At 38.3% G+C, this 18,942-nt stretch overlaps 1 protein-coding gene across 5 annotated transcripts in view; it reads left to right on the top strand.

Moving 5' to 3' along the window:
• The first annotated feature begins 9,583 nt into the window (after positions 1 to 9,583).
• Positions 9,584 to 18,942, top strand: part of CCDC66 (coiled-coil domain containing 66) — a 40,944-nt gene continuing 31,585 nt past the window's right edge. For all 5 annotated transcript variants that reach the window (XR_004253705.1, XR_004253704.1, XM_032194013.1 and 2 more), the window contains exons 1-8: positions 9,584 to 9,657; positions 11,066 to 11,130; positions 12,938 to 12,960; positions 14,007 to 14,430; positions 15,399 to 15,534; positions 15,726 to 15,829; positions 16,807 to 16,931; positions 17,601 to 17,723. Coding sequence is in view for 3 of the 5 variants with exons in the window: in XM_032194013.1 (XP_032049904.1) it covers positions 9,647 to 9,657; positions 11,066 to 11,130; positions 12,938 to 12,960; positions 14,007 to 14,430; positions 15,399 to 15,534; positions 15,726 to 15,829; positions 16,807 to 16,931; positions 17,601 to 17,723 (1,011 nt within the window). In the remaining 2 variants the exon portion in view is untranslated. The remainder of the gene's footprint in view (positions 9,658 to 11,065; positions 11,131 to 12,937; positions 12,961 to 14,006; positions 14,431 to 15,398; positions 15,535 to 15,725; positions 15,830 to 16,806; positions 16,932 to 17,600; positions 17,724 to 18,942) is intronic.

Raw genomic sequence — 18,942 nt, 5'->3', positions numbered from 1 at the left:
CAGCATGGGGGGTAATCCCACCAAAGTTGTGTGCACCTAATGCAGCAACTTGCTTTGGCTATACGTAGTAAAGAGTTACATATTCATGAAGTTTCCCAATACACCTTTACATATGCATAGCCTGTCCCCGCTTAGTATTAAAATTAGCTACAAGAAGTCATTTCCATAAATTCCTCATTTGTGCTTGCGTGGTGTTTTGTGGTGGTGGGCTCTGAGGGTCATGGGGATGAAGTAAGATGTCTTCAGGGTTGAACTTTTCACCTCATCTCTTTGCGCGAGCTCTCTGAGGCCTTGGTCACAATCTGGGCCATAAAGTTGTTTTGATCTGGTTTGTGGGGTCCAAGGGGCTCCTGTTATCTGGAGGTCTAAGCGCAGGACAGGCACAGTACATCGAAAATGTAGCACCTATTCGTTCTTAATCAATCGCTCTCCAATTTCTAATTCCATGTTTCAGTTATATAATTAACATTCTAATGTCGTTACTAGAAAATACTGTGGTTTTGATGCAAGCTTTATTCTTCCCTAGCAGCTGATAGGGAATATATATCTGAGAAATACGACTCTCAACTTTTTTATGTTTTGACAATCACTGTGTATTACATAGGGAATGCTGAGGTTTTGTTTCTTTGCTAGTAAGAATGTAGAAACTAAACTTGGTAAAATCAGCAGCCACTCAAGTACTTAACTGTGATCGTAATCCATTCTTTGTTTGATAATCTTTTGCCTTATCACACAGTATTTTCCATTTCTACACTTTGTACTAGTTCTGTGATAAGTGTTAACACTACACATAGGCCCCCTTTAGTCACATAAACATCGAAACAAGGTTTCAAAAATTTCTTAGTGGGTAGTAACTGATTACATCAAAAATCTACTATAATTTATGGACATCACATTAGCTCCTGTTTAGAATACTATTTTAAAATCAGAACATGGAGTCCTGCTACCAATTGCAGCACCAGGAAGTAACTGATTTTCTTGAAAGATTTTGTTTGATTGCAGCAGCCAGTTTATTTGGCACACAGTTCTTACATTCACTTCACTAATTGTCAAGTATGCTAGCTAAAGACTAACATCTCGCGCTGGCATTTGATTGCAGGACGTTGATAGTTACTCTTTATCTTTTTTTTTTTTTTTTTTTTTTTTCAAGAAGCAATTAAGGAAACAAGTCTAAAAATTTGCATTTATGTTCCCAACAGTGTACTGAGAGCAAGGCCAAAACCATATTTTCTATTTAACTTCTGACGACTAAATATGAATTTGAACCTGTCCAGTAGCATGTAAAACATCTTCATACCTTGAGGGCTGCTGTTCTTCAGCAGCGATCTTAGATTCAATGTTAATCCGCAGAGCACTTGATGAGGATTTGTTGTTCACATGTGCACACAGCTTTTCTGTAGTTCAAGCTGCTAAATTTCATTAAGAATAATTAAATACACCTTAAAGACTTTCCTAATTTACTTTATTGAATCAGCAATGGCTGGATATCCCAGAGAAAATACATGCAAGTATTAGGAAGAAGGAGGGTGATCTCTTTTGGTCACTGTAGGTTAAAAGAATACACTTTCTATGAATATTACAGCTCCTGTTCTGAAAAGGTTTGAGAATCCCTTCCCCTAGAGTTTGAAGAAACACAGATTAATGGATTCAAGCCATACATATACTTAAATACTTGTACTTAAATTCAACTATTTTAAAAGTATTCTCCCATGCAGCAACAATGCCAAATACAAATCTGGCTACGTTCTATATGCAAGCTCCAAGGAAATGTATTCTTGGGGAACCCTCTCAGCAGTATTTGTATTGTAATTGCATTCACTAGCCATAATCCCAGGCCAAAACCTTTTATTTCTAGCTTCCAAAAGCTACCAGTAACAATGCTGAATTTAATCATTGTGCCAGTCCATTTATCCACCTAGAAAACAAGAACACGATTCTGAGTGAGGTTTACATGCGTATGTGATTGAAAAAAAATCAATGGGACTTGTTCTCTTAAGTCCTTTAAGACCAGATAATAATGGTATTTATGTGCCTGGAGATCAAGACAGACACCTGATGGGACTCTGACAACACCTACCTCCTACTGAAATCTCATCCTCTTACCTTGCTTAGATGGGATATTAGAAAGTTTAATTAATGAGTGATTGAAGTGGTTTGTGTAGTGTTCCATGAGTCTTTAGAGAGATGCATGTAGCCCAAAAGCATTTTCATCCAGACCTCCTGAATGGTAAATCAAGGACTTGGGAATGCTGATGATTAATTTATCAGGCAATGAAACAGAGTCAGATAACTCTTTTTCCACACGCATTCCAACAGTACTTGCATTATAGAAACTTGTATTATCTCCTCTATTCTCCTTCCTACAAACATACACACTTTAAATAATGTTTGGGGACAAGCAATAATAGGAAACATACTCTAAATTTCTTTAGATATTTCACATCAACTCCTGTCATGCCCATTATGCTGGATTCTAATATTCACCTGAAATTTTGCAGATAAGAAACAGTAAATAAAATTACAGAAGTTAGTCATACTCTGTTTTACTCCCTCCCCCCCCCAATTTGAGTCTTACAGAACAGTATCTGTGTTCAAGTTCTCTGTAATGAGGAAAAAAATTGGAACCCCATTTTTGTCTCATGGTGCACATTCATTTCACAATTAAATGTGTATCCAAGGGCAGAATGTAAATATGTCTCTTGAGAGTATGATTTGGGTGAGTCAAGAGGCCATTTGGTAAATTCCTTTCCCTAAAACAGGATCAAATACATGTATATGGTATTTTTAAGCAAGTAAATGGATGAGCAAATTTCTTCACTTAGACTAACCAACCCTTACTTTTTTCAGCCTCAAGCCTCTGCTGCCCTTAGACATAAAATTTTGTGCAAATACATATATAAATATAATATTTGGACAAGAAAATGGTTTAAAAATTTGAAGTTTAGTAACTTTTAGCCAGATATAGCATAGCAGATATAGCATAGCAAAAGTTTTGATATCTCCATGTGTAAGAAATGGTAGCAATAATCTCGAATACAAGTAATGCAGATGTTCCCATGCATGGAGGTAAGAGTTCTGAAAATGAGGAATAATTTGGCATACTGTCAGTGTAATTGGGAAGGAAGGATGAATTAAGACAAGGCTAGAGGTGACTTTATTTCAACTCCCCTGTTGCTTACTTTTTTGTTTAAATAAATACATGTGGTTTTACCAAACCACAGTTTTGCTGAAGTTCAGCATTTGATTAACTCTTGATTCTGCATGTTTACTGAAAAACTGACATGACCTAAACAAAAAGGTGATGTTTATAGTTTTCTGCAGCAATCAAAATTGAATAGTAAGATAGTAGTACTATAACAATACTATTGTACTATATTCTTCCTTTAATCTACTATACTGTATGAATTCTTTGTAATAGTTCATGTATATTCATTTACAAACAGTACTAAATACAAAACTTAGAAAGTTTATTCTGTTACTTTGAAAGCACTCCCTTCCCCCATAATGCTATGGCCAATAGTGTGGGTTTAAGAGCTGGTTATGAAATAGAGTACTAGATACGTAATTTAGAAACAAATTTTAGGTACAGCTTCAAATAGCGGCATAGATCAACTAAGTTTATAGCTTTGGACTGCAAGCTTTTTGAAATAATCTATTTTCACACTTGTCTACCAAAATACTGTTTTATTTATAAAATGTTTAAAAAACCTTAAAGGACTGTGAAGCTCATTGTTATTTCAGGAAAATAAAATAAAATAATATAAAAAAAGTTTTGAGTCCTTGCAAGGTGATTTTCTGTATGACAAAGATAAACTTTTGCTGAGATGCTTGAAACTGTACCGCCACCTGCTGTCTCAAACAGAAATCAGGAAGCAATTCTGTTTGGCTGTGGTGGTTTTACCGTGCTAGACAGCTAAATATCACAACCACTCTCTCACTCCCCCTCCATAGATGAGGAGGGGAAGAAGTAAAGGAAAGAACAACTCACGGGTTGAGATGAGGATAATTTAATTAAAAGGAAAAATAATAATTATTAAGGAAATATTATTGTTAACTAAACAATTTAACTAAAGGGGAAAAAAAGGGGGAAGGGGAAAAGCGAGGGAGAAAGGGAAAAGATGGGAAAAAATAAAAAATAAAAATAAAGGCTTTGTAGAAGTGCAGAGGAAAGAAATTACTCTCTACTTCCCACAAATGAGCGATGATTGACCACGTCCTTGAAGCAGGGCCTCAATGCATGTAGCCGGTGTACGAGCGGAGGACCGACGTTTTCACAACAAGAGCCCACCCCTCCCCTCTTTTTCCTGTTTCCACCTTTTATTGCTGAGTGTGACATCATATGGTATGGAATATCCCTTTAGTTGGTTTAGGTCAGCTGCCCTGGTGATGATTCTTTTCTCACTTTTTGCCGACCTCCTATGAGGGTGTACTGGGTCTGGCTGGAATGTTAACTTTCCCTGCAGCAGCCCATACAGTGCCGTACTCTGTACTTGTAGCTGGAACAGCAGTGTTATCACACCAGTGTTGTGTCTGCTGCTGAGCAGTGCTGGCACAGCATCAGGCCTCTCTAACCCTCCTAGGGGATGGGAAAAAAAGTGAGGAGAGAAACATCACTAGGGCAGCTGACCTAAACCAATCAAAGGGATATTCCATACCATATGATGTCACACTCAGCAATAAAAGGTGGAAACAGGAAGAAAAGGGGAGGGGTGGGCTCTCGTTGGGAAAATGTCGGTCCTATTCTTGAACACTGGCTGCGTGCGTTGAGGCCTTGCTTCAAGGACGTGGTCAATCATCACTCATTTGTGGGAAGTAGAGAGTAATTTCTTTCCTCTGCACTTCCATATAGCCTTCATTTATTTTGTTTGTTTGTTTTCTTCCCTTCTTTTTATTTTTTTTTCCCTTTTCCCCTCCCTTTTCCCCTTTCCCTTTTTATTTCCCCTTAGTTAAATTGTTTAGTTCATGGTAGTCTTTATTTAATTGTTATTATTATTTCCCCTTAATTAAATTATCCTTATCTCAACCCGTGAGTTGTGCTTTGCTTTACTTCTTCCCCTCCTCATCTAAAGGAGGGGGAGTGAGAGAGCGGTTGTGGGGTTTAGCTGCCCAGCACGGTAAAACCACCACAGAGGGTTGGAGAGAGTCCTGATGCTGTGCCAGCACTGCTCAGCACCAGACACAACACTGGTGTGATACCACTGCTGTTCTAGCTACAAGTACAGAGTACGGCACTGTATGGGCTGCTGCAGGGAAAGTTAACATCCCAGCCAGACCCAGTACATTAGCTGTATTATATAAAATGCTACATGTAGAATAGAAATCCATTAATGTAGAAAATTCGGTGTAAAGCATGTAAGTAGATGAAAAAAAAATAAAAATAAATCATGAAGAATTACTTAGAACACAGTCTCCCTTTCACTTGGCTTTCAATGGTTGAGGAAAAAAGTGAGATGAGAAACAAGGTAACTACCAGCAAAGATTGCACAGCTATCAGCCCTGTTCATCAGAAAACAATATTCTCTTACATTTCTCACCAAATGGTGATACACAGCTGGGATGAAATCAGGGAGATACAAGTCATGAAAGTGAAAAAACACTTATTACAGATGCAATGTTTTAAGCATGATTGTGAATCTCAAAGCTGACTAGGAAGAAGACAATACTTTGGTCTTCTTTTTCTCCGTTAGCAAAGAGGTGGTTGTCTACAGAAAGCTAGGATTTCATCTCTACAGTGATGCTATATTTCAGTTAATTAGGTTTTGGGAGGAGTAGGATGGTGCAAGAAGAGGAGTAAGATTAAGTTTTATTTAACACCTTATATTGAGGGTTTTGAGAAAGCTAAACAGAACATAAGGTATATAAGCACTGTTAATTAGAAGGGACTGTGAATACCAAAAGAGATCCCCGAAACAGAAAAATTAAAAGATGTACACTGAAATGTTAGACATGAAAACTAACTCAATCATCTGGAGGAAAACAAAAACAAAAACAAAAACAAAAAAAAAAAAAAAAAAAAAAAAAAACCACACTTGTAGTTCTTTAAATGAGAGAATGAAAATATTAAGAGAATTAAAAGAGTACAGCTTAAAGCAGTACTTATGGGTCATTGTGGAGGAATGGTTAAGTGAACTAGGACATGTGGATGTCGGGCAGTTAGGAGGCAATAGGCTAGTGAAGTACCGTACTCAACTCGCATGAGTCTGGCACGTATACAGCTGGCTGAGAGCCAATCAGGCTCAAGGACACGATGCCCTTGGGCGATTGGGAAAGTCCCTAAGGCGGGACAGTGGCTAAAAGAAGAAGGAACTAACTGAAAAGAGCGGGAAATGTTAGCCAATCCTGAGCTTAGTTTTTCCAATATGTATGAGTTGATTATGTTCGAACTAGATAAAAGGCGACTGAGCTATCCATTAAAGTTGAAGTTCACTGTTCACTCATATTGAGCGTCTGTGTCTTCCTTCCGTCGACAACAGGTCATGATTAGAAATAAAGGAAAATAAAAGGCGCTATGTGGAGCACTACTAAAATTGCTATTCTTTAAACAGCACACAGACACAGTGCCTGGTTGAAATATTTTCAATTCAAATTAACGGGCAATGTCCTTCTTGATGTACAAATCCTATTGCAAGGCTGTGGGGGAGCATTGTTCAGTGGGCTTTAATCAGAAGCATGAATTCTTTGGTTTGGTTTTCATAGAATCAGAATTTGGTTTTCATAGGTTAGAGAAGACCTTTGTGAAATATGTTCATCTGATTCGTGAGCATAAAAACCAGCTGCCTGATGTAATAGGTATGCATCTTGGTGGAGCAGAGACTCCTGGTGCACCCAGCGCTATTTGCTTGCCTCTATTCGTTTAATAAATTGTAAACTTTAATTGCAATCCTATTTGGGACTCAGTCATTTATTACACCTTCAAGATCATCTGGTCCAACCATCACCTGTTTTGTCTCATTTCTATCCAGTTTTCTATCCTGGACTTTATGTTTTCCACGAGTTAGTGGGGGCTCAATTCAAAGTAGATATCCAATCCTCTAAGTATTGGCCACATGTTCAGGTCACCAGGGGGCGTAACAGCAAAGACCTGCGATGGCAGTAGCAGTGGGGAGGCGATGGTGTAGAAGGATCGATCCATGGACAAACCCGTAGCTCCCTCACTGTCTGGCAAACCACAGTTTCTGACTGTGGTCCCACAGGGCTCTTTAAGGGCTCAGAGATTGCTCACCAGGTGCCGAGCAATCCCACCGCAACTCTGTCGTTTTTAGTTGCAGAGTCCCACACCTTGACCTCAGTTTGGTCCCATATTTCAGGATCATAAACTGTTGGATTGTTAATAAGGAGAATAAGCTGTAAGGTTACCAGGACAGTCTTTGTTTCTAAGGACATACATGTATGATTCCCCATAATGCACAGCTGCTTACCAGTGTGAGAAACACTCTGTAGCCAATAACTTAGGCTCAGGCAAGGATCTCAGTGAAGTAGTAATTTATTTGTGATTGTGATGGCAGGCGCCCCACAAGCAGGAGAGTGCACCTACTAGTTCCAAAACACAGTTTAGATACCTTTTGATGACAGGACCCTCCCCTATTTCCCCACTGAGTGGGTAATCCAGGTTCACAATCTATCTGATGCTTCACAAACAATGTATGGCCTTCAGTTGCCAGCATGTTAAATTTCAAATTTCTTTTGATGTTTTTACTGCTTGAAGTGGTAATGTTTCTTCACTTATCTGACTTGACTTAACACCGTGATTTTCACCTAATTGTCCTAAGGAGTCTGGTTGTCTCCATTTTACAAGGTTCCCTGTTAAGCTTATCACTGCAAGCATATCTCAATACCACATTGTTGCTCTAAACAATGTAACTGCAAAAACAACATTTCTATTCCCACAATTCCCCCCTTTTCCTCTTTATAAACTGTTGATTTTTGCAAATCTTTTCTCTAAGGTCTAATTTGGTAGATATCTTCTTCTTCTTCACTTTCTTTGCTTTCCATCTCCTCATCATCACCTTATCTGAGTAAAGGTGGTGGCTCCATGGTCATTTGTTTCAATAGTGCAGTTTCAGTTAACCACTGTACTAGTCCTCTTACACAGAGGATAATGCAGCAACCAATGGCTGTCAAAACTCCTACAACTACGATCAAAGATGTAAATATGCCTAATTTTTCTGCCAATTCACTGGCAAGGGTGGTAAACCCTTGCGTTAGAGCTCTAGTTACTGAGCCATCTGGGGCAGTATTGATGGGTACAAAAGTGCAAAAATGGTTGCTCAGTATCACACACACACCTCCTTCCTCCACGAGCATCATATCTAATGCTATTCTGTTTTCCCAAGCCATTTTGCTTGTGGCATCTAGTTGTTCAGTGATTCCTCTTATGGCATCCCTTGTATAATTTATGAATCTCTGCTGATTATAATAAATGTAATGAATCCAATCCACATTCTTATTGATTGTGTTATAAATGAAGTCTCAACTCAATCTGAATTTTGTAATATTTATAAAACAAATATTTATAAAAGGTATAAAAGGCAAGTAAACAGCGCTGAGTGTGCGGGGAGTCTACGCTCCACCAACACGCACACACGAACATCAAACATTCTAAACATATAGAACATGGCTTTTACATACTAAACCCAAATATGCCTATACGTACGTACAATCAGGAAAGAACAAACAATCCTTTAAGTTCCATGACTTACTAAACTCGAGTATGCCTATACATATGTAAAATCAGAAAAGGTAACAAACAATCCTTTAAGTTCCATGACTTATCAGTCTCCATTTTCCATTCCTTTTGAACAATATGTCTCGCTTCAAGTTGTCAAGCAACTCGGTCTTCAGGCCTTATGTATCCCATTCTTCCCAGATTGAAGAAAAGCATATCCATCTCCTTTTCAAGGCCAATGAGGCCTGAGTCAAAAGGCACGTCCAGGTCATCAGAGCGTGTAACAGCAAAAGTCTTCGATGGCAGTAGCAGCAGAGGGGCCGACGGCGTAGCAGCCGGATCAGTAAAAGAGCCCGCAGCGCCCTCACTATCTGGCAATCCACACGTTTCTGACTGTGGCCCCACATGGCTCTTTAAGGCCTCAGAGACTGTTCACCAGATGCCGAGCAATCCCACTGCAACCTTGTCATTTTTAGTTGCAGAGTCCCACACCTGATGTGGTGTCCCTATCTTCTCGGGACTTCACAGGAGGCGCGTTACTGAGAAAAATGTCAGCCTCTCTTATCTTTGCCATTCCTGTAGGCCCTAAATCAAAGTCCCAGAGACTTGCTTGCTAACGTTACCAATCAATAAATGCCCTGTGAAGAGCTAGGAAGTAATATTTGGAAAAAAGTTCTCAGGCAGCCGCCCGTCCCTGCAAAGGGCAGACTCAGCTTCCGCAAGGCGTCTCTGCAGCGCCCCAGGGTGCACCCCCCTGCAGCCCCGTAGGGCCACAAGCCGAGAACACCCCCCCCCAGCAGGACTCCATTCCCCACAAGCCCCCGCTCCGCCATCCCCTGCAGTGTGCGAGGAGCCCATTGGCTCCGCGGAAAAACCTATCGCCTACCGCCTCCTTGCGCGGGGCTGGCAACGGCCGTACACAGAGCGCGGGCGCCCGAGGCGGCCCCAGGCACCCCTCAGCACCCACGGCCCGGCCGCGCCATGAACCTGGGGTAAGGAGCGGGAGCGGGGCCCTCCTCACGGCCGCCTGTGGGCACCGCCTCCGCCCCGGTCGCTGCTGGCGGTCCCCGCGAAGCCCCGAGCCGAGCCGAGCCGAGCCCCGTCCCGTCCCTCAGGGCCCTGGAAGAGGCCCCGGGCCTGGCCCTGTCCCTCAGGGCCCTCAGCCGGCCGGAAGACCCGCGGGCCTGCCGCAGCCCGCTGGCAGCCTCGGGCCCCTTCGCCATGTTAATTGGAACGGTGCTCAGTAGAAAGCTACGAGCGCCTGGGGTTTTCAATGAAAGGCAGCTTCAACATAAACTTTATTTTGAGTACCCCGAGAATGAATCGGACAGATTTTCTTAATTACGTGGAAGAAGAAAAGGCGTTGGGCACTTTGTGCTCATAGCGAGGCCTTCCCATGGTTTGTTTTTTTTTATGTTTGTTGCGCGTGGGTTTTTTTGTTCGCTTTTTGTTTGTTTTTATAAATCCTTATGGTAACATTTGTTCTACTTAAAACAAATTGTACTGTTATAAATTTCGAGTCAATTTAGCTTTATAAGATTTATTTATGGGGTTAATAAAAGGTAAGTAAGCAGCACTGGGTGCGCAGGGAGCCTGGGCTCCTCCAACACGCACACACATTACATCAGGCAGCTGTTTTTTATGCTTCTAGGTCAATACATATTCATTATTCATTACTACTTCTAGAAAAGGCAAGGTTATTATAATTAGTTCCCGGAATCCGAACCCTCCCACTGGTGCATGCGTTATCAGTCTCCAGTGGTCCCTTGGGGAGTCTCTCATGCTGAAGGTTCGTAGTCTTCCTCCCAGGCTTTGTCCTTGTCCTTCTCCTTTGTCCATCTTGGCCAGATATCAGGGACTTGCGTAGCGTCCCATGTAGTAGTCACAATAGTTAGCAGTTATTCTGAAACCCCTTTGTTATCGTATCCCCAGATATCAGAGACTCAAGGTTTACCCTTCAAGCCCTCTATTGACATGAATTGCTAGAACATTCCTTACAGTACTATTTTGCATGGAAGCATAGTTCAAGACTTTAGAATGCAACACTTCACAATGAACAGTGCAGGAATTCACAGAGATTGTTTAGTATTTTTTCTAGAATACAGTAACACCTTCACTCTAAAGACATACCTTGTAATGGGCTAATCCAAACTTTCCAGTATCATTAATAAAAATGTATCCTTTTTGTGACCTGTTTTCTTTGGATTGAGGAACTGCTCACAAATACACAAAGTTGGAGACTGAAAGTCCACCTTGACCTACAGTAAATATAATGTTATAATGGACTACAGTTGTTTTTGTTATTGATGTAAAGATCTTAACCATTACCATATTACTTAATAGTTCAGACTTCTCTCTCTCTCTCTCTTTCTTTCTTTCTCTCTCTTTCTCCTTTTGCAGAGATGGACTGAAGCTTGAAACTGAAGTGTTGGATGGAAAGCCTAGGCTAATTTTGGCTTCTTATGGTATTTTTTCAGTCATTTATCTGAAGTAATTTTTAAAGCTTCTTAGACTTCTAAGCAATATGAACCACAGCTTTATTGAAATATTCAGATTAGGAAGAATATTTGTACAATGCTATTACGTGGCCCTCTTAACCAACTTGCCACTGGTCTAGGTTGATACTGAACATCTGAGTAGTCTGTCCACAGGTGAACAGCTGCCAAATTGTCTTGACAGTTTAGAGCTTGTCTGCCTTCATAAAATGTTAAGTACTATTGTATATAGACTGTCATAACTATAGAACACCTGCAACTTAGTAGCACTTATTAACAAGGAAAAAGCAGCTTAGTAACTCCCTGCTTAATTTAAAATTCTATTATACCATGCTTTTGAATTTAAAGTAGTTTTAGTATCTGGCAACTGAGATTTATCATTTTCAATGAGTTGTTTATTTAGGCCAGATCTCATTGCTACCACACTAGAAAAAACTCTCATATGTTAATAATTAAACTTTATTAAAATCAAGGTTTTTGTTTTATCAAACATAAACATTTATCAAATCTATACAAGCATAAAACCATTTTCTCTAACTGATGGCATTCAGGGTACAGGAATTCTCCATTTAATGCCCTCCAAATTATATTCCACTTTTTGCTGTCAAATGAGACATTATGAGAGTCAACAAGCAATACATCTACTGGAGACAAAACCTTGCAACACCTCTGAAACAGCAGCGCTACAGCTTTCACTTACCTCAAACGTAGCTCACATCATACATGGAAAATTCACTGACCCTATTCAGAGGGTCACTCTTTATTATGGGTAACACTCTTAATTATAATTAAAGGGTAACACTCTTTATTATGGAAAATATGAGATGGTTCACAATTTAATGCATGGCTCTCCAGGAGAGATTTAGCATACTCCCAAGTTTTAAAATGTTCATCTAAATGGAAGACTATTAATAGGGTGTTTTGCAGAAAGTCTGAACGGTTAGTATTCTCCAATGCAAAAAAAATTCAGGAGCTACCAGTGCAAAATGTATGACAACCACTGTCAGAGCAATGATTGCATAGTGCAGCTGAAGCAGCGTTATCTTCAGAGATTTGTTCCACCAAAGTACCATTCCACTTGTTTTCTCCTCCTTTTCCCTTACCCATGTGTGCAAGATTTCTCATGTTGAGTATCACATTCTCTCTATTAACCAGTATTATAATATTCTTTATTATTAAGTATTATATTAAACATAATATTTTTGTAACCACCAGCTCTGTGCAAAACTTGGCTTAAAATACTGAAGAGTATGTATACTTCAGGGCAGCAATATGGGGGAACAGTAAAGGGTGGTGCGATTATGAAAGTGTTGTTTCTTTAGGCTGTAAGTGATGGAGACATAACATCATGTAGTATATGGGGTTGGATGCATGGACTGTCCTGGAAAAATGTGACACAGAAAGCAAACCAAAAAAGCACAATAAACAAACAGTTAAAAATAAGCCATAAACCTCTGGGATCTCTGGGAAAAAGAACAAGTAGCAGGGGAAGATCAGACTGGTACAGTAGTTCTATAGATGACTGAAGATAGATACTGAAATATATCCAGATGGGTTTTTTGTTTTGTTTTCCAACATACTTTTGAAGTGTATATTCTGATTTTTTTATTTTTTTTTAAAGTAAAATAATAGAGGCAGATGTTACAGGGAAAGTACTTGCCCCACCTTACAAAATAGCAGATGACTATAATAGTTTGTGAATTTCTTAAGATCTGTTTTTCAGGAGGAAGTTGCTGTTAAACACTGCTCTCACATATTTGTGTTTGTTTCCCAAAAGATAAATCAAGGCTTTCAGTGAAGGTAAGTGAAGAAATTACTTCTCAATTACTTCATACATTATACTCTTCAATTTGTTAACAGACATTTGAAAACACAGTTGAAGTGTCTCAGTGTTTGTAATCAGTTATGTTTATGAAAATGGATTTCTCAGGTTCACATCATACAATATCCTGAGTTGAAATGGACCCACAGGGATCATCGAGTCCAACTCCTGGCTCCACACTGAGCCACCTAAAAATTAGACCCTATGGCTGGCAGTGTTGTCCAGACAGTTCTTGAACTCCAGCAGCTCAGTGCTGTGACCACTGCCTTGGAGAGCCTGTTCAGTGCCTGACCACCCTTTCAGTGTAGAACCTTTTCCTATATCCAATCTGAATTTAAAAAGAGTTCAACAACAACAACATCATCAACACAAGGTTGAATTTTAAGTTATATGACTACTTTTACCTTTGCAAAATGCTTTAGTTTGCCAATCAGGAAGTCACCCAAATTGGAACTTTCAGAAACCCTAAAGGGATTCTGGTAAATATGATCTGAAATGTGTTTTAGTCCCAGTGTAGTTGTATAGGTTGTCCCTGTCTTAGTAAAACTGGAATGCAGTGAGCAGGGGAACCAGAGCAAGCCTGTACTTGTGAGATAAATACGAGTGTATATCAGGAAGCCTGGAAAGGGTAATGTTATTACAGAACGGAAGAGTCAAGACTGAAATAGTTGTGGCTGTTTCATGAAGACATATACCTGTTCAAAGCCATACTTCAGAAATACCAAAGAAGAATGAAGGAATATTCATGGATTCTTTTAAATGTTATGGTGTGTCAAGTAATTTTTCATGTCATCTTTATATATTCAAATTTAGGTGCTGTATCCTCATTTAAGGTATTCCTAGCACTCAAAGATATTTCACTAGTTTAAACATAGTTTCTACTGATGGAACAGAAAGGAAAAATGACTCTTTTACCTGTTGCTTAAATGTTTTTGTTTGGTACTTCTGAGAATTTATTTCCTTAGCTTATTTAATACCTGGTGAAGTCTTACTTTTTTTTTTTTTTTTTTTTTTTTTAAAAAAGATGGGCAATAAAGCCAGAGTCCCTAAACAGGTATTGAGAATAAGGCATACTGGACATATTCTGAGGTCAACGCAGAATGCCTGTATCAAGCAGGAAAACTTAGCAAAACCAAGGAGTGAATCATGCTTATCAATGACAAAAGGTGAAAAAATGCAAGTAACTAAACCTTCTTCAAATGAAGCCACAGATAGAGATCACTCTTTGATTTTTCAAAGAGATAACACAAACAGGAAGCCTGATTCAGAGAATCTTGATGTTACAAAAAGTAAACAGAGACATCAAAATCCACATATACGTGTATCAGCTGAAGACCTAGGAAATTTGGTGTGTTTAACACAAGAACAGCTTCAACAGATTTTGATGACTGTAAAAGAAGGAACTAGAAGCATCTTTGAGACTCATAATGAAAAGCAAGAGGAAACGGGTAAGGTGCATCCTGCTGTAAAAGTACAGTTTCCATACAGATAGATGAAGTTTGTTTCATGGAAATGGAACTAAACATGAAAGTTTAATTTTGAATTCATAATTTAAGTTTATTTGCATGCTGCAGAGATGTTACTCCAATGGTCTCTGACAACATACTGTTTGCTACTATAGATATGAAATTATGAAATTGCCTATTACTGTTTAGGAATCAAACATGTTAATGCTAACAGTAAAAATTAGGAATTGCTTGATAGTACTCTAATATTTTGCAGAGTAAGAAAGCAAGCAACTGCCAACGTTTTGTGCTGAAATTAAGTATTTTACATTGAGGAAAAAGATACATAGTGGAATGGCACTGTACCATTACCATTATAAGTTTGAAAATAAAAATAACAACACACAGAGTTAGGACTTTCTGGTTGTATGAAGATTTTAGGTATTGCTATGCATCTCAAGAGCAGCAGAGACATTTTCCTCTGGCCCCAAGATATACATGCATCTTTTTGCCTAGCTGTAATACTACTGTTGAGTATTACTTGTTTTGCAGTCCTTATAGTGCCATGTGTGAGAACTATTGTGTATGTTCTTGTATTACATCTTTACTCCTGTTTGTAGACCTATGAAAGAAGTCAGCTCTTTGTCACCACAAACAAGACACACTGAAATTAAGTAATTACAAAACAGAAATTACTTTTACTGAGTACAAAAGTCTGAGCTGTTTGTCAAGTAGAAGCATTTATTATAAGTCTAGCATTCTAAAAATACCCTGTGAAGTTTTAACTTACATGCCTTAAACATGCAAGCAGAGCTAAAAACCGTTCTATTAAAGAATGTCGAGTTTGCAAGTTTCTTGTTTTTAAAGTAGTAAATATTGAGAAGTATTTAGTGGGCACACATGCTTTATTTACTTACATGTGGATATATATGTATATATTTACATTAAGATGTGTTTGTATTCTATTACAGCCGCTAATGAGTCATCAGAGGAAAACACAAGCTTTTTGGAGAAATGCTACAATGAAGTTTCATCTGTTCCAGATGAAGCTAATTCTAACTCAAGCAGGAAACAAGAGTCATATCTGCAACAAGGACAGAAAGTTATGTATGTAAATCTGTGTTATTGTCTACAAAAAAGTGTCCCCATTAATGATTAATATTGTTAATCTTCTTATTAAAGTAAGAATTAATATTCTTAATCACAGTAAGAATATATCTAAAGGTAACTTTTAAATTAGTATTCAAAATTTAACAGATAAGCTTTTTTGTTATTGTTTTTTTTCTATCCTCCTCTAGAAAGGAGTCATGGAAACCAGCTGACATGTTTACTACCTTGGGTGAAAGAGAAGGGGAGAAAGCCTTGTTAGAATTTAAAAAGACACAATGGAAGAAAGAATTAGGTAATTACAATACAGACTATTTATATTTGATCAATTTAATATGCTCAGGATGCCAAGAAACCTTGCATTCCTTATGCTTTTATAGATCTACTTGTATCAATGCAATTGCTACAAATTTGGAAGTTACGTACTTTCATTTGTCTCTACGAAAGATTGACATTTATGAGTTTCAAAAAAATCTGTAAAGAAAAATCTGTAACATATTGTGTGCTTCTGAACAAAATATTCTTGTAAACAAGTACATTTGTTTATACTTCATATTGTAGGAGTTACTGGCTACTGATTTGGTCACATTCTTTCACTCCGATAGCCATTATCATTAACAGATGAGTTTGCTTATTTTAAGGGAAAAGTGTTGCCTTATCTACCATTGTGACTGAATGTTGGTTGCAATCTGACCTTGAAATAGTTTGCAGCCTTGCCTTATGCCTAGCCAAAGGGAATCTGCAGCAAATTGAGAGTGTTTAACACAATAAAAAAGCTTAATTTGCCACAGGCTTTACATGATTGATATACAGGAATGTTTTGTTTTCAACTTGGATGTAGACTATTCAGTTTGATTCTGCACTGTTAGTAGTTTGCATTTAGTATTACTAACCCAGTGCAGCTATAGAGTGATCTTAGATTATTAGTATTAATAAAAAATGAGAATTGAATTTTTAATTATTATTATTTCTCTTAGTTTTCCCTCTCCTTCTCAGTTATTCTTAATCCTTTAGTGTTTGTAGTCTTCTCAGAGATTCCTGTTACCTCCACATCTCTGGGCAGAGACTCAGCAGCCATCCTCTTTAAGAGCAAAATCACATTTAAACTGATAGCTCACACAGGAGTGACTTCATCTAGTAGCCCTTTTTACAAACCAAACTGTAGAGCCGGTGTGCCTTTTTAATTATTTATTTTAATAAATGCATCTACCTGCCTGTACTAGGAATTCTCACCAGTTTTGTGCACTTCCCTCCCCACCCTTCCTCCTGAAGATGAACAGGTAGCACTAAAGAAGAAGTTGAAAGAAACTTTAGAAGAAGAGGTGGGATGTTTCTGGGCAAAATCTGGCAATCAAAAAACACATACTGAGAAAATGGAAACAGCTAACCCAGATAAGGTAAAGCTATCAGTAGAAACACTGAAGAACACAGTTTCCACTGCACTGTTCTGAAACTGTTCAATTTTTAATTCATACAAGATTTTCTTTTTTGTATGGATCCAGCAGTAACTGGTAGCAAAATCAAATATCAATGATTAGTTTAAGCTCTCTGAAGTGCTGTCAACTCCCTATATCAAACTTACCTGTTGCTCCAGTTTGTTTTACAAATTAATATATTTATGTCATGAACAACCTGTTTCTGTCTTTCCACGTTGATTACTAACTAAAAGGTATGAATCTTTTTGAGGAATAATCTCAACGGTTATATAATTATTTGCATTGTTCATTAGCTCTGCTTACAGAATAATAAGCATAGTCTTTTGACTTTTATTCTAACTTCTTTCAGAAAGTCAACTGTCACTTTGAGAATGCTGTGTCAGATAAACGCATTCTCAGGGGAGACTGCCTCTACAGTGAAATTGATTGCTTTCAAACAGGATAGCTTTGTATCTGCTGTCAGTTATTACAGTAAAAGCAAATGTCTTTTTTTGTGGCATACTCAGCATTCCTAGAAAGTGTTATCACCTTGCCCCCATAAGAGCTTGTACATAACATGTACAAACACACTGTACTCAATACATATTAATGGTTGCTACAAGTAATAGATTGGCATTTATCTTATTTCAGGAAGCTGTGCCACAGGAACAACCTTCAAAGCATGAGCAACAGAAGAAGTGGATTGACGAGCTGGACAAACAGAAGGAAGAAGCTAAGCTACGAAAAACAGAAGAAAAACTGAATTTATCAAAGGTATCTGTGGTTTAGAGGTACTTTTTGGAATAAGAGCAACTTTTATTTCAACTTTTGGAATAAGAAATAAGAGATAAAATCTTAGATCTAATGAACTAGCGACAAAGATGTAATTGAATGCAGCACATCCAGTTTTTCAATCATAAACTCAAGAGAGCTGCCTACTTAGCCAATAGCTGTTCCAGTATTTGGTGGCAGAAAACAGTGTGTCTAGTTTGATGAGAGCAGTGGTATTACCTCCAACTCCTCCCCCCTCCTGACACATCGTAGTTTGAAAGCACCAGGGGCTGGAAGGTTTTGTAGAGACAATAGCCAGACGCTATGCAAAAAGAAAATTCCTGTAGACTACCAAAGAAGATGAGAAAAAAAAGAAGGAAAGTTAAAGACAATCACAGTGTGTCACAGTGGTGTTCACATCTTGTTTCTGGAAATACTACTTTAAGACATACATATGCACACATGTACATGTTAATGAAGCTTTTTAAACATTTCTACTCCAAAAAGGATAGAAGAAAGTAGCCCTACCTTTTTTATCCTTCAGTTTTTTCAGGCTGTTGAACACAGGTCTCTTACAAAGGATCTCAGAGGAAAACTGTGGCCAATATAATTGCTTTGCAGGTCAGATATGTGGAGACTTAATACTCTTGACTGGTTTGGGCAAGATGTCTCACACCCCTTCAGGTTCTTTATATGGAAGAAGACTTATTTCCTTTACTGTTACTATTTCTATCTTACTATTGATTTTAAGTTAAGTGAAACATTCTCTGTTCTTATACAGACCAATATTGACATGATCTTCTAAAGTCTCTTGTCTTTTGAAATGAAGAAACACTGTACTATAGCTAGAATCCAGATTTCCAAATTGCTGTGTGTAGCTTTAACCCAGGATCAAACAATCCTCTTGCTATGTATCAGGTATATTCACTATTCTCAGTATTATTAGTGAACAAGAATCCCAATTACCAAAACTTGCCTGATACGAGCATTCATAACCTACAAACTTCTGTATTAAAAGGCTGCAGCTTTTACTTTCAACTAAAGCATTTAATACAGCAATTACACAATCCCTGCACAGAAACTCAGCATTTCAATTCCATAGTTCATAATGCTAGAAGAGAGCTTTCCTAACCACCTCCAAAAAAACCCACCTTCTTGCTAAGGTTGGTCACGTACTTACAGGTGACACCACTTTGCAAACTGAGCTGTATGTTATGAAAGC

The sequence above is a fragment of the Aythya fuligula genome, chromosome 10 (assembly GCF_009819795.1).
Source record: "Aythya fuligula isolate bAytFul2 chromosome 10, bAytFul2.pri, whole genome shotgun sequence".
NCBI classification, from domain to species: Eukaryota; Metazoa; Chordata; class Aves; order Anseriformes; family Anatidae; genus Aythya; species Aythya fuligula.
This window is presented reverse-complemented; position numbering and strand designations above follow the sequence as displayed.